The sequence below is a fragment of the Neovison vison genome, chromosome 7, assembly GCF_020171115.1.
Source record: "Neovison vison isolate M4711 chromosome 7, ASM_NN_V1, whole genome shotgun sequence".
NCBI lineage: Eukaryota > Metazoa > Chordata > Mammalia > Carnivora > Mustelidae > Neogale > Neogale vison.
The window spans coordinates 55304111-55317316 of NC_058097.1; the positions used below are offsets into that span (position 1 = coordinate 55304111).

Sequence of the window (13206 nt, forward strand, 5' to 3'; positions counted from 1 at the left end):
GGCTTCCACCATCCCCTGGGATTGCTCAAGACAGCCCTGACCACCCTAGGCCCTCACTGTGTAGAGACAGGTGTTCAGCCACTGGAAAGACCTCTCTGGAACTAGGCACTCAGTCCCTCTGGTTCCTGTTTGCTTAGGGCATGGGTATCCCATTGTAGGATTTCTTATGGATCCAAATGTGGTGGTCTCCTGAGTCCTGGGCATACAAACACTTCAATCCCCGGGCCCTGGGGGGGACTCCTGTGTCCCTTGGCCTCTGCCTCCAGGTGCCAGACATCTGGATTCTTGGATCAAATCATGCCCCAGACCCCTCTGAGAATGGGGTGCTCATGGGGGCCAGCCTCTCAGACATGTGATCAGCATAGGTGACAGGTCCCTGTGCCAAGAGCTGTCAGGTGTGATGCTCTGTGGTTGCCATCTGGAAATTCTTAATTTTCTTTCAGAATTTGGATTTCGTAAGTGCAGTCTGAAGGGCTGGCAAGCCCGTGCTGAAGGGGATCAGAGCCTTGGCTCACACATGGCTCCACAACCTGCCATCTCCCACATCCCCAGGACAGGCTCTGTCTGCCTTTCCCTCCCTGCTCCTGCCGCATGACCATTGTCACTTCCAACTTCAGCAGGCCTGGGGGCAGCTGGGAAGAGCAGGGCATACATTTGAGCCTCATGGCATCTCAGGTGGTGCATAACAGTCGACAGCTGTCCCCCAGAAGGGGTGCGCAGCAACGCAGTTGCTCTGGCTATGGGACAAGGTCTGCAGGTTCCTGTGAAGGTCTGTGCTCTCAAGTGTCCAAGGGGTTTGCCTTTGGGAATATGACCTTGAACACCAAGAGGGGTGGAGAAAGATGGCAGAAGAAAGAAAAATGCGTTTCGAAATTAATACCTTTAATGGCACACTTTCCTGCCTTTTGAACCTGGTCCCCATATTTATACTTTGCACTGAGGCCCACAAATTATGTAGCCAGCCCTGCCCCCTAACCCCACCCCTTCCCTGACACATCCCAGATTGTATGTCCCCAGAAGGAGTGGGTCTAAAGATAGACAGGGAATGTCACTGGGCTCAGGGCCTCCCTTGGCCCAGAGGACAGGAAACCATACTGGATATGCCCCCAAGGTTGTCTGAGGCCCCGATGTGACCTCCAGAGCCAGGGACTGCCTCCACACTGACCTCTCTGTTCACCTATCTGGGGAGCCAGGTTCTAAACCATTTTGCCATGACCTCTGGGAATAGGAGCAGGGAAGAATCCCAGAGCAAGTGTAAGGAGAGGCCCCACATTCAACCCTCCCTCTGCTCTCTGGGCCTGGGCCAGGTGGGGGTCAGCACCCAGGATCCAGGCAGGCCTGAGCAAGAGGAGACTCCCCACCCTGGGTACCACTCCCTCCCAAGATCCTAGTTCTTCTGGTCTTGCTAGTTGGGGTTCCTCCCTGAAACTCTCCCACGCAGCTGGGGCCTGCAGGGCCTCTGCTTGTCAACACACAATAGTTACAGTATTATTACCATGCCTCCCTCTATCCCTCAGGAGGTAGGGGTTTCTGGGTCCTTGTGGCAAAGGAGGCAGCTAAAGTTCAGAGAGGGAGTCCCACTTGCTTGAGGTCACACAGCAAGAGGAGGGCAAAGGCAGGATGTCCAATTTCAGAGTTGATGCTTTGCCATTCCTTCCTTTATTATAAAACAGATCTCTCAGAGGCTCAGAGAAGTGAAGACACTTCCTTGGGGTCACACAGAAAACCCCAAGTGGGGCTGGGATTTCAAGGCTGGAAGGCTGGAAGGCAGGGGCCAGTGCCGGATGACTTCACAAGTAGTCATTCACTTTCTCTCTGAGAGTCTCAGCATGATGCCAAGTGACGTCACCTATATGACTGAGGTGCTACTCATTATTGGGAATCAGGGTGCCCAACGGGGTCTGGGGAATAGATAATATCTTTATGAACACAGCCGCTCTTTTTCCCCCGGCATAGATAAACCTTATCTATGAGCCAGGAGAAACAAAGGAACGTTAGAGATGTAACTTATATAATGATATAATATAGTATAATAATATAAATGTTATTATATAATAAACATAATCTATATAAATGCTATTATTTAACGTATTATAACGTAACATAGGCAGTCACTTATATGAGCCTGGATATGGGGATGCTTAGTCATTTTGCGGTTTGCATGATGTTCTTGCTTCTGAATTCAGTTGTGGTCCTGCTGTGGTCCTCGGCATGTCCCCCTCCAGCACATCTCGGTGTGGCTCTGTCTGGGTTGGGTGTTCTGTGTTGGTGTTGGTGTGTAACAGAACCCCACGGCCTCAGTGTGGGTGCCTCACCAACTCTCTGATGTCAGGGGCTGCTTTTCTTCTTTACCTGGAAGACTGCCCAGCTCCCTCACTGTTCTCCTGGCTTTCTCGCTCCTTCCACAGAGGACACAGTGACATCCTTTTTTTTACTCTCTCTCTCTCTTTCCTTTTTTTTTTTTTTTAAGTATAATGTATATTTAGTATATAAGTATACAGCTGGGTAATTCTTTTTTTTTTTTTAAGATTTTATTTATTTATTTATCAGAGAGAGAGAGTACGAGCGTGCATGAGCACAAGCAGGGAGAGAAGCAGGCTTCCTGCTGAGCAAGGAGTCAGATCTGGGCCTTGATCCCAGGACCGTGGGATCTTGACCTGAGCCGAAGGCAGCCACTTAACCGACTGAGCCTCCCAGGCCCAGGTGTCCCCAGCTGGGTAATTCTTTACAGATTTGCACACACATGTAACTACTGCCTGGAGGAAGAGAGTGGGGCTCATCACCATTGCTCCTTTGGGACAATGGAATCCCTATTCTGTTCTAGAACCTCATGTCAGCGGAGTTACACAGTATGTTTTATTTGTGTAAGGCTTCTTGAGCTCTACATAAAGTTTTTGGGATTCATCCATGGGGCTGCAGACACCAGTGGTTGGCTTGTTTTCTCACTGCTGAGTGATATCACTCATTCTTTTTTCCATTCCCTTCTTGATGGATCTTTGCATTCATTTCCAGGTTTTGATCATATTAAAAAGTAAGTCTGATTGTATCGTCTCCCTGTCCTGGGAGATTGAGACCCTCTTAACGTTTATCCACTCTTCTCAGAATTCACTGAAATCTCTTCACAGGGCCTGTAATGATGTGGCCATTCTAGCCCCTGCCTGGCTTTTTGGCCTCAGTGTCTGCCTTCCTCTTCTTTGTCCTCTGAGTTCCCCCTGCTTTGTAAGGGAGCTCTGTATCCCCCAACCCCCGCCTTTGAACCACAGCTTAAAGGACATTTTCTGGCAAGCTTCACGGACCAGTCAGCCCCCACCCCTAGACTCCATACCTCCTCGGAGCTCCCTACACTTCTCCCTTCAACGTTCCAGTTGCGTATAACAGTTTGTGTGATTACTTAATATCTGTCATCAGACAGTGAGCTCCATGAGGACAGGCACCAGTTCCGTCTTAACCTCCAACAGTCGCCCAAACCAAAGCTTGCCCACGGTTAAGTACTCATTACATATTTCTGGAATGCTGCGTGTCGAGTAGACCCTTTTCCTATTCTGAGCCTCAGTGCTTTCCCCTCTCCCGTCACCCCAACAAACACAGACTTTCTCCTGGGAACTGTCAGGGAACCTTGACTCCCCCTCTTTCCCTCTTCAGCAGCTGTGGGTGACGCACCCAGGGGCGGGCGCTCCGCCCCACTGCGGACGCTGATTTGGCCTGGTTGGGCAAGGCCAGGGTTGCCTGGGGGGAGGTTACTCATCCCGGGCTCAGGTAAGAGGGCCCAGGTTGGGAAGCGGCACACCCAGGGGGAACGCTGAGGGAGCAGGACGGAGCCATGGACCCTGCCAGGAAAGCAGGCTCCCAGGCAGTGATTCGGACTACGGGCTGGCTGGTTCTGTTGATGCTCCTTCTTGGAGGAGGTGGGTCTGCTGGAGAGGATGGATGGGGTACAGTAGGGGCCCTAGGAAGGAGCTGTCTCCTACAAGGAGAGCTGTGGGGACAATCTTCCATCCTGAGCAGAAGGGGCTGTGGGAGAGATCACCTACTTTGGGCAGAGGGACTATGGGGAGAATTCCTCCCTGGGGGGAAGTTCTTCCATCCTGAGCAGATGTGAGCTGTGGGAAGGACCGCCTGCCCTGGGCAGAAGGGGCAGTGGGAAGGGATCCCTCGCTGAGCCGCCTGGACTGTGGGAAGAGTTCTGCCACCATGAACTGAGAACTGTGGGAAGGTGTCCCTCTCATCCATAGCAGGGATCCCCCATCTGGAGCATAAGGGGCTGTGGGAAGGATGTTCTCACTGCAGGCATAGGGTGCTTTGAAGGAGAGGGGCACCAGATTGGTGGGGAGGTTTTCCTTACTCCTGTCCTGGAAAACGGTGGGCAACAGCATTGTCCCGTCCAGGGGACAGAGGGCATGGAAAGGACTATTTCTCCTTTCTGGGAGAAGGCTTCAGTAGGGATCCCTTAGTTCTGCTCCGCCCCGCATCCCCAGGAGCGCAGGCCCTGGAGTGCTACAGCTGCGTGCAGAAAGCAGATGATGGATGCTCTCCACAGAAGACCAAGACGGTGAAGTGCGCGCCGGGCGTGAACGTCTGCACAGAGGCCGTGGGGGCGGTGGAGACCAGTGAGTGGGGCCCTCTGGCCCATTCGTACCCGTTCAAGCTCCCCAAGACAGGCCCCGCCTCCTTTTGTCCCGCCCTTCTGAATTTGTCCACATCCATTCAATGCCCTCCATGCATCCCTTTCAGCCTGGCTGGAGCCCTTCAACACAATCACGCCGTTAGGGCGCGGGGCTGACAGGTGCTGCCTGAGTGGGGTGAGCTGGGAGAGCCCGGATTTGGGACTCAGTCCCCTTCGAGGGCACACCCTATCCATTTCCGCCTTGTCCCCCTCCCAGACTTCCCTACTCACCCTGTCCCTGCCAGAACCCTCTATCCCGTGACGATGCAGACCCCTCCGCAGGTCTCCTCCTAGTTTCCCTAGACTGAGGCTGCCTCCCACTAACCCACCCCCAAGGGGAATCCGGTCCCCATCTGAGGCTACAACTCCTGGGAGGTCCCACCTGTCTCTGCTCCTGTGCCCTTTCTGTCAGTCTCCCAGTTCCTTCTTAAGATTCTTTGTGCGGTTCCGTCCCTCTATCGCCGGCCCCGTCCTACTGCACTCTTGGGCCTCCCCTCTCGGTTTTGTCCGTCCGCCTGTCTGTTCCCTCCGACTCAGCTCTTTGAGGATCTGCCCCTCCGTTTGTCGTTCTTCCCCTGCGATCGGCTTTCTGAGGTCCCCGGCCCTTCGACCCTGGCTCGGCTCTCTTCTGCTGGTGGTGGTGGGGTCCACTCGAGGCCCCGCCCCTGACTCCGCCCCCTCCCCTCTCCTCAGTCCACGGGCAGTTCTCGGTGGCAGTGCGGGGCTGCGGTTCGGGACTCCCGGGCAAGAATGACCGCGGCCTGGACCTTCACGGGCTACTGGCCTTCATCCAGCTGCAGCAGTGCTCCCAGGACCGCTGCAACACCAAACTCAACCTCACGTCCCGAGCGCTGAACCCCGCAGGTCGGTGGGGGCGGGGCCCTAGGCTCGGAGGCGGAGCCACACCACCGCTGAGCCACTAGGATGATCCCAACCTGGAGGCGGGAGAACTCGGCACGTGCTAAGGGCGGGGTCACGCGGCGGCAGGCGGGGCTTCGTCGCCAGAGGCCGCGTGGGGAGGGACGCTAGGGGTGGGGCTATGCGGGAGGAGAGGGGCGATAGGAGGGGGCGGGCCACGCCCTGGGCGGGGCTAGGGGCGGAGACCTAGGCTGCAGGGACCCTCGGGCTGAGCTGGGCATGCGGAGCCTTCTGGACCCCTTCCCTCCAACGCGCTCCCCTCGCAGGCAATGAGAGCGCGTACCAGCCCAACGGTGCCGAGTGCTACAGCTGCGTGGGGCTGAGCCGCGAGGCGTGCCAGGGTACGGCGCCGCCCGTCGTCAGCTGCTACAACGCCAGCGACCGCGTCTACAAGGGCTGCTTCGACGGTAACGTCACCCTGACGGCAGGTGAGCGAGTGAGGGGCATGGGGTCAGCAGGAGTTGTGGTAGCCTCTCGGAGGCCTCACGGGCGGTGGGTAGCCCTTTCCCCAGAGTTCCCCCACCTCCAGCACGTTCTGGAAACGGTAGGCCTAAGTTCCCGCCTTCGCCTAGAGCGGCAGGAGAAACGCAGCTCTATCGCCGACGTGGTGTGGGGGTACGGGTGCTTTTGTCCTAGAGTCTTTTTTGGACATACATCTCCGTGGAGGTCTGCCAGGTGCAGAATGGGACGATGCGCTGTGGGAAATGTAAGCCTCCAAGCTTCTCGATTGCAGGGACTCGAGCTCCGGCTCCTTAAAACGGCTGGGTTTAGGTTAGGGCCGCCCACCTAACCACTTAGGAGAGAGGTAGTTCATCCTCCTGGCCTCTGCCCCAGGGAACCCTGAGGGGTGTTCTTCAAACGCCTCCTCTGCCAGGTGCATTATGGGAGATGTTGTTCTGAACTCTTAAGACTGATTTTGGCAGGGGTGGGAGTGGAAGGGAGAGAGTCGGGGAAAATTGAAGAGAGGGATGTGGGGAAAGTTTGTTGGGCTCTTCGGTCTTATGAGAGGTGTATCCGGGGCCATACTTTCCCAGCTTTTCTCCCAAGGTATTGTGGTACTTGTAGTTCATCCTACCCACTTTTCTTCTCAAAAGTGGGAATCGGGGTTCACCATGTGCCAGAGACAGTGGGACAGGGTTTCTGGAAGTGGGGCTTGAATTAAGACTTTGGATTAATGGATGCAGAGCCCTTCTGTCCTCCATATTAGGGGTTCTTGCCTTTGTCTTGCCCCGAAATTTCCTTCTGGCTCTGCAACCCTCCCACCACCGACCCACCTGTGTCTCCCTCCTGCAGCAAATGTGACTGTGTCCTTGCCTGTTCGGGGCTGTGTCCAGGACGAGTTCTGCACCCGGGATGTGGTGACAGGCCCAGGGTTCACACTCAGTGGCTCCTGCTGCCAGGGGTCCCGCTGTAACTCGGATCTCCACAACAAGACCTTTTTCTCTCCTCGAATCCCACCCCTTGTTCTGCTGCCTGCTCCTAAGCCCACCACTCTGGCCACAACCACCTCCATCACTACTTCTACCCCAGTCCCAACCACACTCGTCTCTACCAGCAAACCCACCTCAGCCCCAGCCAACCAGACTTCTCCACAGGAAGTACATCAAGAGACCTCCCAGAAAGGGGAATCTAGCGTGGCTGGAGGCGCCCCTGGCCACCAGGACCGAAGTAATATGGGGCATCACCCTACAAAAGGTGTGGCCTATAGTAAAGGCTCTGTGACTCCCTTCATTGGGCTGGTGGCCCCTCTGTTGGCTGTGGCTGCTGGCAACTTACTTTGAGTTTTTCCATCTAGAAACCATCTTGCCCTATTCCCTGGCCCTGGGCGCCCTCTCTTCCCACTACTTCCCTTTCCCGGACTGGACTGGGCTGGCCCAGCCCCCGTTCTTCCAATCTTCCCCACTCTCCCCAGCTTCTGCTGCACTGGTTTGCGGCTTTGGGAAATAAAGTTACCGTTGTCTATATCCTGCCAGGGTGTTGCAGCTTTTTGAAGGCAGCAAATGCATCTCCCTTATCTCTGTCTCTCTTTCCTGTCCTCATGGTGCCTAGGACTGAGAAAAGTCAGGGCTGTCATAGGGAAAATGGGAGAAACAATGATGAGCTTCCTCTTTGCCTTCTTACAGCCAACCTGGAATATGGGGGGTAGAGCGGGGTACTCATGCCTTCCTCTGCTTGGCTGCTGCCCCTTCCCCCCATCTCTGTGGCAATCGTTTGGGCGTCTGACTTCCTTACTAGACTGTGAGCTCCTCAAGGGCAGGGACCGTGCCTTATGCCCCTGTGTGATCAGCTTCTGGCACAGAAAGGTCTCAATAAAAGTTTGGTTACTTTGTATAGTGTTTTGAAGGACTCATTTCTTATGCTAACCTCTCAGTGTAACCTCCTAGCTGAGCTAGGGCAGGAATGCCAGGACATTTAACAGAGAAGCTGAGTCTAGAACCACAGCCCTGGGGGAAGTTGAGGTTTGAACTGCTTTCATCTCCTGGGGTTTAGCCGGCTTGTGGCGATCCCACTGGTGAGGGGGCTGCCCTGTGAAACCACTAAGTGGTGACGAGGGTGATTGGGGCTCTTAGCAACATTTGGGAGCAGAAGGGGGCTTTGTTTCATGGCTTGGACATCATCCCCAGCTCCCACTCACCTTGTCATCTGTTTGGCAGCTGCTGCTTTTTTTTTTTTTTAAGATTTTATTTATTTATTTGACAGAGAGAGATCACAAGTAGGCAGGGAGAGAGAGAGAGAGAGAGAAAGAGAGAGAGAGAGAGGAGGAAGCAAGCTCCCTGCTGAGCAGAGAGCTTGATGCGGGGCTTGATCCCAGGACTCCTGGATGATGACCTGAGCCAAAGGCAGAGGCTTAATCTGCTGGCCACCCAGGCGTCCTACTGCTTTTTTTTTTTTTTTTTAATGGTCTGATTACCATTACAGGCCTAGGTTAATCTGTGAAAGCTAGTTATTATTTTTAAAGGTTTTATTTATTTATTTGGCAGAGAGAGAGTGTGTGTGTGTATAAGCAGGAAGAACACAAGAGGGAGAAGCAGGCTCCCCACAGGGCTGGGAGCCCGATGCGGGGCTCAATCCCACGACCCTGGGATCTGACCTGAGCCAAAGGCAGACACTCAACTGACTGAGCCACCCAGGCACCCTGTGTTAGTCACTTTTAAAAGTCTTAACCACATACCAGGCCTGTACTGAGGGTGTTTGCAGCCGGAGTCACATTTAATTTTCCATATACATTCTCAGATGGGATGATTGGGGAAACTGAGGCTCAGAACGGTAAAGTAGTTTACCCACAGCAAGTAATCTGTGTATCGGATTCTGTTTTGTGTACTGTACCTGGATTAATGTACTTAATTTATACAACCATCCTATGAGGTAAGTATTAATTATCTGCATTTTATAAGATGAAGAAACCAGACCCAGAGAGATTGAGAAACTTGCCCCAGGTCACCCAGCTAATAAGCACAGGAACCCAGATTTGAACCCCAGCGGACTGCCCAGGGTGACCAAGATGGCCATAACTTTTCCCTCAGCTTGACTAAACTTGAGATAGACTTCTCTCTGTTTTTGAACCCCTGACCTCCCTCTTACCCTGGGCCCTTCCAGAATCCAGATGGCCTAACCACAGAAGCCCCAACCTCGCTTTTCTTAGAGCATTCACTTTGGAAAACTTGTCATTATAAATTCTTTCTCTGGTCCTTTGAGATGTATATAATTGTCCTTAAAAGCCTCCAGCTAGTCTTAGAGCCCAGAAAATGCCTTTCTCTAGGACCTGGGAGCCAGCTCTTTGAAATGTACATATCAAAGGACCTCGCACCCCTGTCTCCCAGTTTCCCCAGCAAGATGCCAGCCTCACAGCTGCCGGTGCCTTCATCCAGGTTGTTAAACGGCCTCCTATCACGGAGATGCAAGCAAGTTTTCTTTTCCTTTGGGGGAAAGCCAATTAGTAAACACAGATAACCTAAGATCTTCGCCTCACCCCACCTTTTTAAAACTCCACTGCTCTTCGTTTTGGCTGAGTTGAGGTCAGCAGGAGTACTGGCCTCTCCAGAACCCCTCCAGCACCCCTGATGTTGTCAAGTCCAGTGTTGTTGGGGTTCCGTTGTCTACTGGGAAGAAACCATGCACATCTGAAATCATTTGCATCTTCCCAGAGAAGAATCGATTGCAGTTTATCAGTCTTCTTATCATTTGCTAAGTTAAATCTAAACCTTATAGAATAGGGCCCCCGTCAGTAATAAATAGCAGGATATACAAAGCTACATTTGCCCCGGGGAATCATATTATCATATTATCAAGATAAACCTTGAGTGGTTCTAGAAGTTAGACAGTGCTCCAGTAAGATGTTAGAAATGTAAGCAGTTTTTGCTTTAATCTTATTTATAAAGTTTAAAAAAATTTTTAAAGACTTTATTTATTTGACAGACAAAGATCACAAGTAGGCAGAGAGGCAGGCAGAGAGAAAGGAGGAAGCAAGCTCCCCGCCCAGCAGAGAGCCTGATGCAGGGCTTGATCCCAGGACCCCGAGATCATGACCCGAGCTGAAGGCAGAGGCTTTAACCCACCGAACCACCCAGGTGTCCCCCCACAATTTTTTTTTTTTTTTTGATGAAGTAGGTTCCACATCCAATATAGGGCCTGAATCCTAGATCAAGATTTACATGCTCTGGGGTTCCTGGTGCCTCAGTCAGTTAAGCGTCTGCTTTCAGCTCAGGGGGGCCCTGGGGTCCTGGGATCGAGCCCCGCATTGGGCTCCCTGCTCAGTCAGGAGCCTGTTTCTACTTCTCCCTCTGCCTCTCCCCTTGCTTGTGCTCTCTCGTGCATGCTTTCTCTCTCAAATAAATTAAATCTTGAGGAAAAAAAAAGGTTGCATGCCAGCCAGGCGTCCCATGGGTGTGGTTAATTTTAATAACATTTTAACCTCATATATACAAACATTATCATTTATAAAAAGTAATCTATGTAAAACCATTATTAATGAGCTATTTTATGGGGGTTTTGTACTCAGTCTCTGGAATCCCTTGTGTATTTATGCTTATATCACATTTCAGCGCACACTAGCTACATTTCAAGTATGCAGCATCTGAATCTTTAGAAATTGGCATAAGCAGATGGGGCGCCTGGGTGGCTCAGTGGGTTAAAGCCTCTGCCTTCGGCTCAGGTCATGATCTCAGGGTCCTGGAATCGAGCCCCACATCAGGCTCTCTGCTCAGTGGGGAGCCTGCTTCCTCCTCTCTCTCTGCCTGTCAAATAAATAAATAAAATCTTAAAAAAAATTTGCATAAGCAGAAATATACAGCATTTCCTCATTTGTGTAAGTCTTCTTTCACTCCACAGAATGTGGAATATCGTGTTTGTTTGTTTATTTTTTTACTGACGGACACCTGTGCTGTTTCCAGCTTGGGGCTATTATGGATAGAGCCCACTATGAATATTCTTGTCCACTTGCTTTTATGGACGTAAGCTTTCATGGCTCGTGTGCCAACTCTCAGCAGGAGAACCGCTGTGTCAGAGGATGGGTGTGTGGTCAGCTTCGGAAGGAACTACCAGACCCTCTTAAAAACCGGTGGCACTGTGTCGCAGTCCTGCTAATGAATAAGAATTCCTGTCATTCCACATTCTCATCCGCCTGTGGTGTCATCCGGAGGTCTTCTGAAAGTTATCCCATTTGTAGATGGGTTGTAGTATCTCGTGGTGCTTTTGGGGTGCATCTCCCTGAAGACTAGTCGTGTTGAGTTGTTCCCCACTTGTTTGATGTTAGGGGGTAACAGGAGCTGCTTTGTGGGGAGCTGAGAAGGTGTGAAATCAGAGCGCGGGCAAGGGAACGGACTTGACTGTGTAGGCTGACTTCTAGGCAGAATCAAGGGCCCACTGGAGGTTATGAGTCATGAATTTAAAGTAAGACTTTCCAGCAGGGTTGTGTGATTTTTCTCCAGCTTTGGTTACTTGCACAGGTTTAGGCAGTGAGCAGGTGGCAAGGGGGAATATTGCCAGATTGCCTTGTCAGTAGGACAAGGCTGGGGGCTCCAGCATGCATACAAGAGAGAATGTCCATTCAGAATGGATTTAAGATTTTATTTATTTATTTGACAGAGATCACAAGTAGGCAGAAAGGCAGGCAGAGAGAGAGGGGGAAACAGGCTCCCTGCCAAGCAGAGAGCCCGATGCGGGGCTCAATCCCAAGACCCTGGGATCATGACCTGAGCCAAAAGCAGAGGCTTAACCCACTGAGCCACCCAGGCGCCCTCATTTCATACATTTTTTTAAAAAGTTATTTATTTGAGAGAGAGAGAGTGCACGTGGGTGGGGGAGGGGCAGAGGGCGAGGGAGACAAGCAGACTCACCCCTTCATAATTTTTATTTAACATGTTCCATGGGTCAAGCATCGCGCTGAGTGGTGGGGACCCAGCTGCGAACAAGAAATAATGGTTTGGGCCCGGTGAAGACGTGCTGTGGTTGAGTTGGTAAGAGCTTAGTTTCTAGAACCACAGCGCTGGCCTTCAAATCTTGGTCCATCAGTCTGAGGTGGCAAGTTATTCAAGTCCTCTGTGCCTCAGTTTCTTCATCTTTAAAACAGACGTGACCTGCAAAGTAAGAAAATAGTCCAGGAATGGTGCTGTGTCAAAAGGACACATCTGAAAGGGGCTCTCTATGACCGAATCTAGGGCAAGTTGAGCACCAAGCTAAATGATAATGAAGGATTATAACCCGTTGAATAAGCAGGAATCCGTGACTACATAGTGATATTAAGGGTGTGAATTAGTTGGGACACCTGGGTGGCTCAGTTGGTTACTCCTCAGACTCTTGATTTCAGCTCAAGTCATGATCTCAGGGTGGTGAGATCGAGTCCCGTGTCTGGATCCATGCTCAGCGCAGAGTCTGCTTCTCCCTCTCCCTCTGCTTCCCCACCCTGCTCCCCCTCTCTCAAATAAATAAATAAAATCTGTTTTAAAAAAGGGTGTAAGTCAATAAATAAGTAAATAAGTGAAAGCTCTTTCTTGCAGTCACAGGTCAACTCGTGACCGTGGAGGCGTGGCAGAATCAGAACTCACCATTTGGGAACCTTCATGAGAATAACTGACTCAGGCAAGAGCCAATAATAGATGCTGTGATAGTTTGATTTATGATAAGAAATATATATGTGGTCGTTGGCCGGGTTTCTGGCACAGAGCTCCTAAAACCTGTGAAATTTCCTGAATGATAAGCGCAAATGTCTTCATATTCATAACAAACCCCTTTCCATCACACCTGATATTATGGTAATGCGGGGGGGCCAACAGGTGGGGGCTGGTTGCCTGGGGAACCGGTCAGATGATTAGAGGGTTGGAACTTTCATTCCCACCTGGTCTGAGAGGTCTGAGTGCTGCCTGGGAAGGGAGAGGGGCAGGGGATCCAATCAGTCCCTGGTAGCCAGTGATGTAATCAGTCTTACCTATGCAGTGAGATCCTCCGTAAAAACCTGAAAGGATGGGATATTTGAAGACCTTCTGAGTCGGTGATCTCCGGGAGATTGGGGCCTAGTTACACTTGGAGAGCATGGAGGCTCCCCCGTACCTCACCCCATGCATCTCTTCCATCTGGCTGTTCTGAGTTGTATCTTTTTATAATAAACCAGTGATGTAGTAAGTAAAATG

At 51.7% G+C, this 13206-nt stretch overlaps 1 protein-coding gene across 1 annotated transcript; it reads left to right on the forward strand.

Moving 5' to 3' along the window:
* Nucleotides 1–3784: 3784 nt before the first annotated feature.
* Nucleotides 3785–7912, forward strand: LYPD3 (LY6/PLAUR domain containing 3). Its single transcript, XM_044257237.1, has 5 exons — nt 3785–3905; nt 4476–4607; nt 5357–5527; nt 5848–6009; nt 6875–7912. Exons 1-5 carry the CDS (start codon nt 3821–3823, stop codon nt 7360–7362), a joined length of 1038 nt encoding a protein of 345 aa, XP_044113172.1. The 5' UTR covers nt 3785–3820; the 3' UTR covers nt 7363–7912.
* Nucleotides 7913–13206: the final 5294 nt, after the last annotated feature.